General features: G+C 44.6%; 1 protein-coding gene across 2 annotated transcripts in view; it reads right to left on the minus strand.

Moving 5' to 3' along the window:
- Nucleotides 1-9,688, minus strand: part of gemin5 (gem (nuclear organelle) associated protein 5) — a 25,931-nt gene that overhangs the window by 15,618 nt on the left and 625 nt on the right. For both annotated transcript variants that reach the window (XM_034889757.1, XM_034889756.1), the window contains exons 2-10: nucleotides 9,244-9,398; nucleotides 7,081-7,262; nucleotides 6,040-6,191; nucleotides 4,992-5,090; nucleotides 4,594-4,726; nucleotides 3,758-3,923; nucleotides 2,829-3,041; nucleotides 1,658-1,743; nucleotides 733-815 (exon numbers count right to left, since the gene is read on the minus strand). In XM_034889757.1, coding sequence (XP_034745648.1) covers nucleotides 733-815; nucleotides 1,658-1,743; nucleotides 2,829-3,041; nucleotides 3,758-3,923; nucleotides 4,594-4,726; nucleotides 4,992-5,090; nucleotides 6,040-6,191; nucleotides 7,081-7,262; nucleotides 9,244-9,398 — 1,269 coding nt within the window. The remainder of the gene's footprint in view (nucleotides 1-732; nucleotides 816-1,657; nucleotides 1,744-2,828; nucleotides 3,042-3,757; nucleotides 3,924-4,593; nucleotides 4,727-4,991; nucleotides 5,091-6,039; nucleotides 6,192-7,080; nucleotides 7,263-9,243; nucleotides 9,399-9,688) is intronic.

Below are 9,688 nucleotides of genomic sequence, written 5' to 3' on the forward strand. Positions count from 1 at the left end.
GTAGTGGTAGACTAAGACCTCCTGTGGTAATCTGACTGGTAGGTTATGGAGCGTAGTGGTAGACTAAGACCTCCTGTGACACAAACTAAGCGGTATGCTCTCTCTTTAATACCTCAGACTATAAGACGACACTTTAAACGTACCTTTTTAAAAGTTTTTACTTTACTGTATGTATGTATAGTATTGTACTGTATATGCTCTAGTTTTTGCTGCATGTCATTCCCCCCCCCCCCCCCCCCTCTCTCCCACTTTTATGACTTAATCAGTCCTGTAAATAAAGGCAATAAAAACCACGGGCGCCCCATGTACCAAGGCACAGTCCTTACTGCAGCAACCACGGGTTAATTTCCAACCTGTGGCCCTTTGCTGCCTCTCATCCCTCTCTCCCACTTTCCTGTCTTCATCTTTCCTATCAAAACTAAAGATAATTAAAAAACAAAAAACAAAAAAAAAACTTCGAAAACAAATAAATGAATACAATTAAAAAAAATAATAAATAATAAATACCAAATAAATACCAAATAAATACCAAATAAATACCAAATAAATACAAAGTAAATAAAAAATAAAATAAAAATAAATAAAATAAATAAATAAAATAATCTTAAAAAAGAAAAAAATAAAGGGCGCGAGGTAAACAAATAAGCTGAGTAAGCCTCAGCAGATCGTTGCTGGGTCAGAGCGTTCAGAGAGTAAACAGCAGCATTTTCTATCAGTTCATTAGGAACTTACCAAACGACATCGGGGGGACCGGGGGCCCCCAGGCCAGCGTGTACACCGTTTTCCTGTGATAGGAGCTGGATATCTGCGGCGGCCTGGGAGGAGACCAAGCAGAACCAACGCCCAGTCAGGAACACAAGCAACAGCAGCACTCAAGAGACCTTAAAGGACTACTTTGCCCGAAGCAAATAACTTTCTCTCTCTCTTTTTTTTGCTGGGGGCCTTGTGTGGTTTAACTTTGAAAAATCACAACATTCATCCGTTTTTGCAGTTAGAAAACACGCCCATAATCATTTTTTAAAAAGGTGGCCTGTGGAGTTTTATTGTAAATAAACAGTAAAAAGTTTGACTTGTTTTCAGTTTCTAGGAACAAGATGCATTGTGCACATTAGGAGCGGGAATCTCTGGGCGTGATTTAAAAAAAAAAAATACATATTAATCTGAGTTTGTTTGATTATTTTTTTCTTTTAGGATTATTTTTGGGGCTTTTCGCACCTTTATTTGACAGGACAGTTAAGAGAGAGAGGGGAACGAGAGGGGGAAGAAATCTTTGCATGTTGGATTCGAACCCTGGACCTCTGCATCGAGGCACAAACCTCAAAGTAGACGTGCGCCTGCTCTACCCACTGATCCAACCCAGCCGCAGTTTGTTAGATTTTGACATATGCATTATATGTCCAACACAAGTTTTAATTTTAGTTTTTTTTTATTTAAATGTTTAAAAGTCTGGGGGAACACATATTAATGTTAAAAAAACCTCATAAAGTGAGGTTTTCCTGCCATGGGACCTTTAAGAAACAGCAGGGGGTTAAAAAATATCAAGGAAAGAAACTACAGTGAAGGGGTTTATGTGCACTGGTGGGACGTAGTGTTGGAAACTTACATAACTTCATCTTTAAAACCATTCAAAGCTTTGAACAGTAATAATGATTCTCACCTGTTAGAGAAGACATCGTAGATGCCAACTTTGCCATCATCCGTTCCAAAAGACAAGGATCCTTCTTTTTGTGGGTGCCACACCAGCTGCAGTGAAGGAAAACGTGTCGTAGTAAATGTGTGATGGCTGTTGATAACGGCGGACACTTTCACAACAACACTACGTTTAAAAGTGCTCTAAGCGATGCTGGGTGACGTCACTTCTTGTTGACATTCGAAGTATTGTCTAAGTATCTAAACGGTGGCTAGCTCGCCCCTCCCTCTATCTAGGACTAGCTGCTAGAGACCTGTATGTTGAATACACCACGATTAAGGCTGACTCTAGCCAATTATATTTATATAACATGAACGTCCATTTAGAAAAACCAAACTGGATTTTGGTGTGTTCAGGGGACAGGCAGCTAGCAGATAGTGAGATGTTTTTTACAGTGTGTTCAGGGGACAGGCAGCTAGCAGACAGTGAGGAGATGTTTTTACAGTGTGTTCAGGGGACAGGCAGCTAGCAGACAGTGAGATGTTCTTTACGGTGTGTTCAGGAGACAGGCAGCTAGCAGACAGTGAGATGTTCTTTACGGTGTGTTCAGGAGACAGGCAGCTAGCAGACAGTGAGGAGATGTTTGCTGTATGTGACAATAAATGTTGTAGCCTAAAACACGTGTGACATCGCTTAGAGCACCTTGAACCCCTGGATAATAATCCTCTCCACAAACCTAAGAGATGCTCTACCAGCTCTGAGCGCCAAAGTGGCTGGTTGTGAGCGTCTGACTGCAGTTTTCTGTGGTCTTTCACCTTTTCATTTTCGTTTTATTAATACTGTTTATACCTGTTTAACTCGTTATATTTGTCAGTCAAAATTATTATTGTTGGTTTACGGTCAAACATGCCCGCTTTGGAGGAAGGTCTGGCAAAGCGAGACTACCTGTCCTGTGACCTACGATTTCCCTTTAGTCTCACCATAACACTAGATGGTGTTTCTGGAAATTCCACCACAAAGAAAACAGCTAGTAAGTCTGGTGAAATTACATCACTTTACTGTAATGCAGCCTTTAAAACCAGGAAAAAACATGTGCAATAAAAGATATATTTAAATATAATATCCCTATTTTGGCTAGCCCCAATCCCCAGTCAACAAAAAAGTCAACACACAGAGATTTAAACACCAAACGCCTTACCGCCGTGACCTTTGACTTGATGCCTTGCCAGAAGGACCGGGTGTCGTACTGGTTCTGGGTGGTCAGCGTGTTCCACACCCGGATCATGTTGTCGCCGACGCCCAGCGCCAGACACCCCGCGCCCACGGGGGAGAAGGCCAGGGCGTAGACGAAGCCGCCCAGGGTGGGCAGAGTCCAGCAGCAGTCCAGAGAGGCCAGGTCCCAGCATTTTATCTGCAGGGTCGAAAAGACAAAGTCAGGGTTCTTACTTTAACCCTCCTATTGTCTTCCAGTCAAAATTGAAAATCAACACTTTTTGTCAATGTTTTTAAATTTTTTACGTTTTGTCCCTTTTTTCAATGTTTGTCACTTTTTTTTGACGTTTTCAACGCTACGTAACACTAACTTATTAACTTTAGTTTTACAGATATTTTTGGGATTTATGGTCTATAAACCTCATTTATAGGAAAGTATACCTGATGTTTAAGTTAGAAAAGCAGAAATTAGGACTTATTGAGACTAAAATTAAAGGAATGGATGTTGATGATAATCACAGACTGGAATATGTCAACTTTTATTCAATACTATTTCAAAAACACTTCCATTGTTTTTTCAAATGCTATAAAATTGAATAAGACGCCCCAAAATTAATGAAAGTAGAGATGTGTACTTGCCAAAGAGCGTTGTGTGGAATCAATAAAGTTTTTTGGGGGAATTAAAAAGAACACTGATATAGGAAAACACGTCAATTTGACCCGAGGACAACACAAGGGTTAAGCCCCCCCCCCCCCACACACACACACACACACACACTTTTGGCCGCATTTTTTTGTGCGTACGGCGAGTTTATAAATGAGACCCCTGGTGATTATGAATGAAAAACACAGAGAGAAGAAAAAAAAAAGAAGTAATCCTTCCAGTTAATTGTGAGAAGAAAGAAGGCGACCCACCTCTCTGTCCATGGAGGTGCTGATGAGCAGCTCTCTGTCGCCCTGCAGGCGGACCGCACTCACGTTGAAGACGATCCGGCTGTGGTTCTGACCCTCCGAAGAAGTCCCAAACAGTGTCCACCTCTGCTTCCCTGTCTTGGTCAGGTCCCACATCACCAACTCACCCCTGGGGACACACAGGACAAGTGAGAAAGACGGGCACACACACTGCAAGTGAGAAAGCGACATCCGGATCCGAGGAGACTATTTTCATAGTTTGGCTGGTCCTGCGACTTATAGTCAGGTGCAACTGTTATTTAAAAATATATCAATTTGAATATGTTTTTTAAATGTTAGTTCATACTGACTGACGTGAACCAAGGAAAAAACATTCAATGGATCCGGTGATGTGGAATGAGATCAGGAGCTTGGTAACTTGCTTGTTGGACTCGCTGACTTGTTATGTTACTCTATCCTATTCAGCCTCCCAGGTATGTTCTATCTGCTGTTGTGTAGCTGAATAACTGTTAATGTGTTATCTTAACATACAGGACACGTATTCAGCCTGTGTTTTTTTGTGCTATTGTGTAGCTGAATGACTTGCCTTTCCACATTAAAAGTTTGTTCTTAATCTTGGATTTTGTGAAATAAACTTACAATTAAATGTGACTTATAGTCCAGTGCGACTTCTATATTTTTTTTCCTTTTCATGACGCCTTTTTTGACTGATGCAACTTATAGTCTGGAAAATACGGTCACACATATCCGAAACTCCGGAAAACCGCTGCTGAGCTGTGCTGGTGTCATGTTACATCGGGCTTTCTCTGATGGCCTGACTGATGAAGACGCGTGCGTACCCGAAGCAGCTGGACACGAGTTGAGTGGGTCGTTCCCTCGGCCAGTGGACGTGGAGCCAGAGTCTCTCTTTGACGCCGGGGTCGACCGTGTGGCCTCTCTTCTTCAGATACGGCAGCTTCAGAGTCATCACGGCTGCATGGGGCAGGGACATGAGAGCAGACAGAGAGGTTTACGATGTTTACGCAAGGTCACCAGAAGGTGAATCTCAAGCGCAGGGCGACTTTTGTAGCATAATATATATTAGTTTTCAATAATATACACAGTATAATTGGATGTTTTATGTATGTAAAGAGATGTTTTGGGGCTTCTTAATGACCTTTGGACCCCTTGTAAAGGCTTTTCCACGTTGACATGAATAGAAGTCAGGAGGAAATAAGGAATGAGCTGAATGTCTCACCTTTTCCCTTTGTCAAGCTCCAGATCCTCATCGTCTGGTCTTTGCTCCCTGACGCGAGATAGCAGCCAGACGCGTCTCCCGCCGCCACTCCACCGTTTGCTACGATAACAAAACAAAAAAAAGTTAAACTCCGGCCTCCTATGTGTCAAACATGCTGACTCCATCCATCCATCTTTGTCCGCTTATCCGGTATCGGGTCGTTGGGGCATCAGCTCCGGCAGGGGACCCAGAACTTTGCTTTTCCCCCGCCACATTAACCAGCTCCCACTGGGGGGTCCTGAGGCGTTCCCAGGCCAGGTTGGAGATACAATCACTCAACCTAATCCTGGGTCTTCCCCGAGGCCTCCTCCCAGCTGGACGTCCCTTCACCTAGTCCTGGGTCTTCCCCGAGGCCTCCTCCCAGCTGGACGTCCCTTCACCTAATCCTGGGTCTTCCCCGAGGCCTCCTCCCAGCTGGACGTCCCTTCACCTAGTCCTGAGTCTTCCCCGAGGCCTCCTCCCTGCTGGACGTGCCTGGACCACCTCCCTAGGGAGGCGCCCAGGAGGCATCCTTACCAGATGCCCGAACCACCTCAACTGGCTCCTTTCAACGCAAAGAAGCAGCAGCTCTACTCCGAGCTCCTCTCGGATGACTGAGCTTCTCACCCGATTTTTAAGGGAGACGCCAGCCCCCCCCCCCCCCCCCCCCCCCCCCCCCCCCCCCCCCCCCCCCCCCCCCCCCCCCCCCCTCCTGAGGAAACCCATTTCGGACGCTTGTACCATGAAGTGGAGTGGGGACGGGCAGTTGAAGCATGCGCAGAAGTTCAACCCGACCACAGCCCGGCTAAGGTGTATGCAGGGATGCCCCGGTAAGTGAAGGCGTTCTCTACCTCTGGTGACCGGATTATGAGAACCAGGGTAAGGGGTTTACATGGTATTTGAGAAATCGGGGTATTGCCTTAACTGTAATATAATCGTTTTTTATACTGCATGTATATAACGCACTGTTTGAAACAGAAAAACCAAATGGCGGTCATGCATCAAACCAACGCAGCCTGCAGTGTGTTACCTTCGCTGTCCTCCGGTCTGCTGAAGAAGGCGTCCTCGCCGGCCAGGGGCGACCACGCCAGCGAGTGGATCTCGTCCTCATGTCCGCGGAGACGGTGCGTCACCTCGCCTTTCTTGCTCACGTCGATCAGCACGATCATCCCGTCTTTGTACCTTGAAACAGGATGAAACGGCACCGTCACAATCACGCTCACGGAGGTTTATATTCTACTTCTGGTACGGAGCTAAAAGGTTGAATTTGTCAGATTTGCATAACATTTTTTTTTTAAATAAACTTCAAGTGTCTGAATTTCGTACTACGGTTAAATACAACTCAACTTTATTTGTACAGCCCTTTTCATGCAAGCATGCTGCCCAAAGTGCTTCACAAAGCCAAATTAAAACACATCGTTATCTTTAACTTTTTCTTCTGTTTTGTCTCTTTTTTTTAACACTTTTGACTTTTTTTTCTATATTTGTCACTTTTTGGACGTTTTCAACACTACATAACAATAACTTATTAACTTCAGTTTTACAGTTAAATTAATGGTCAATAAACCTGATTTACAAGAAATTATACCTAATGTTCGAGTTGGAAAAGCAGAAATTAGGAATTATTGAGACTAAAATTAAAGGAATGGTTGTTGATGATAATCACAGACTGGAATATGTCAACTTTTACTCAACACTCATTTGTTTTTCAAATGCTATAAAATTGAATAAGACGCCCCAAAATTAATGAAAGTAGAGATTTGTACTTGGCATAGAGCGTTGTGTGGAAACAATCATGTTATTTTGGGGGATTAAAAAGAACATTGATATAGGAATGCTACAGCAAGAGCGGGTGCAGGACTTCGTGGGTCAGGGATCGGTACATAATCCCGGGTATTGTTATCGGAACTTGTGCAACACCCCCCAGCCCTATCTGTGGCTCGGATTTGAATGTTCGGACTTTGCTCGAAGGGTTGTGATGTGACAGAGTGGAGCGTCTCAGGGAGACGCCAGCCCTCCTCCCCTCCCCCCCTCCAGAGTGGAGCGTGCTCTCTGGGGGTTGTGGTCTTACCCGACGGCCACAGTGCTCCAGGTGTGAGGGGAGCAGGTGAGGCAGAAGATGGTCCTGGGCTCTGGGAAGAAGCTGGCCGTGTCTCCCGTGTTGTGCCAGTGACAGACCACGACGCCCTTCTCGTCCCCCGACACCACCAGGTTCTGATCCAGCGGAGACCAGTGCACCGCCGCCACGGGACTCTGTGTGTGGGGGGGAAACAACGGGAGGGACAGACATGTCACTAGTCAGGGTCCAAAGGGTTGGTGTCTTACAGGGCTCAACAATTTTGGGGTGGAAACATATCAAATTGCGATTTTCTTCAGCTAAATATTGCGATTATGATTCGATTTGCGATTATTTAAGAATAGCTAATGTTTAATATTCACTGTGCAACAGATAAAACATCTCATGGAGCATTAAAACATGAGACACCATCCAAACTGCTCTACAGGGATGAAAACATGGATATTAATTGCCAGCAATAGGTGAATTTTTTTTTTATAATTAGGGAACATTGAACCGCCAAACACAGAACATTTAACGCAAAAGCTAACGTTAAAATAAAAAACTGTTCCAATAAAATAAGTATCAGTACTTCCATGTTAACTCAAATTTCTGATCTGCCTCAGCGTAACAGCAGCATCTGCGTTTTGCAGCTTAAAGTTACACAAAATAAATGAAAAATCCACTGTGAAAAATATTTAAAATCTAATGATTGAATAAAATAATAGAGTAGATGGGCAATATATCAATTTTATATCGATATTGTGATAGGAGACTAGATGTCGTCTTAGATTTTGGATATTGTAATATGACATAATTGTTGTCTTTTCCTGGTTGTAAAGGCTGCATTACAGTAAAATGTCATTTTCTGAACTTATCAGCCTGTTGCCTTTACCCACTTAGTCCTTTTATCCACATTACTAATGATTACTTATCATAAATCTCATTGAGTAAATACTTTGTGAAAGCACTACAATATCATTGCGGTATCAATATTAAGCTATTTGCTCAAAAATATTGTGATATTTGATTTTCTCCATACCGCGCAGCCCTATAATAGAGGAAGGAAAAATGAAAAAACATCATCCTCCAAAAAGATCCTCTACACAGGAAAAACTACACTATGTGTGAAAAACATCAGATTAAGTCGGACTAAAATTGCACCGCCGAACATCGGGCGTCGGTCGTCGCTGAGCGATTCGCCGCCGGTCCGGCTCATCTGCAACGGGCCTAACGACCAGGGGCGGATTTAGTCATTTTGAGGCCTAAAGCAAACACAGGCATGGGGCCCTCCACAACCCTTGTTCTCCCCCTTTTCAGTCCTTATTTATCTGAGAAAGACGTGCTTGTAACTTTTCTCCACTCTTCACTATAGCAACCTGGGGTGACACTGTCGGTGGGTAGCTCCTCCTCATCAGTGTTAGCATCGCTAGAGCATCCTGGGCTGACGCTACTCTTCATCAGCGTTAGCATCGCTAGAGCATCCTGGGCTGACGCTACTCTTCATCAGCGTTAGCATCGCTAGAGCATCCTGGGCTGACGCTACTCTTCATCAGCGTTAGCATCGCTAGAGCATCCTGGGCTGACGCTACTCTTCATCAGCGTTAGCATCGCTAGAGCATCCTGGGCTGACGCTACTCTTCATCAGCGTTAGCATCGCTAGAGCATCCTGGGCTGACGCTACTCTTCATCAGTGTTAGCATCGCTAGAGCATCCTGGGCTGACGCTGCTCTTCATCGGCGTTAGCATTGCTAGCGCAAGCAACGGCTTCTTGCTGCTCTTTAGTAACGTTAATGTTAGTGTTGTCAGTAGCCGTCGTCTTCTTCCTTTTTTCAGAACCACTTTGGTATCTTTCCTTCGTTTTCCAACCGTCTGTAGCCTCCGGCTTACAGCATGATGAGCCGTTTGTTTACAGTAGGATAATGGAATAGTCCAATGTAGTGGCGACTGGGGGGAGTTTCTCATCATGAACTAAACAATCGGATAGCACTTTAGCGTATCAATGTTTAGAGATATAATTAATTGGTGAAAAGTAAGACAACAAATCGTAACCATAAGTTTATGATGCGTTTTACGGAGCCCTTGGTAGCTCGGGGCCTAAGGGAATTGCCGACCTTTGCCTAATGGTAAGTCCGCCTCTGCTAACGACGCACCGGAACAGGAAACGTCGCCACTCACCTGATGAGCCGCATGCTCTCGTATGAGAACCTTGTTGTCGGCGTCCCAGAAGCGAACGGTCCCGTCGTTGGAGGAGCTGACGCAGATGTGGCTCTGCCCTGCATGCTGACAGAACGAAAAGCTCGACACAAAGTCTTTATGGCCGACGAGCTCACCTGAAGAACACAAAGACAGACGGCTATCAGCGTGTTATCGTCAAAGGAAGGAGGACTCAAAAAACCCCAAAAGCCTCTGACGTCTCTGCGTGATGGAATGGGTCAAACTGGGACGACAGGCTGGGATCTTAATCTTCACACCACCAAACTAAAGACATTTTAAGGGTTGCAACAGTTAGTTCTGGATTGGTTCAAAAACACTGACGTCCTGTACAAAAAGGGCCAAAGTCGTCTCCACCTACTGAGGAGAGTGAGGTCCCTTGAAGTGTGCAGGACCAAAATCTCCCCCC

This window comes from Etheostoma cragini, chromosome 13 (assembly GCF_013103735.1).
Source record: "Etheostoma cragini isolate CJK2018 chromosome 13, CSU_Ecrag_1.0, whole genome shotgun sequence".
Lineage (NCBI taxonomy): Eukaryota > Metazoa > Chordata > Actinopteri > Perciformes > Percidae > Etheostoma > Etheostoma cragini.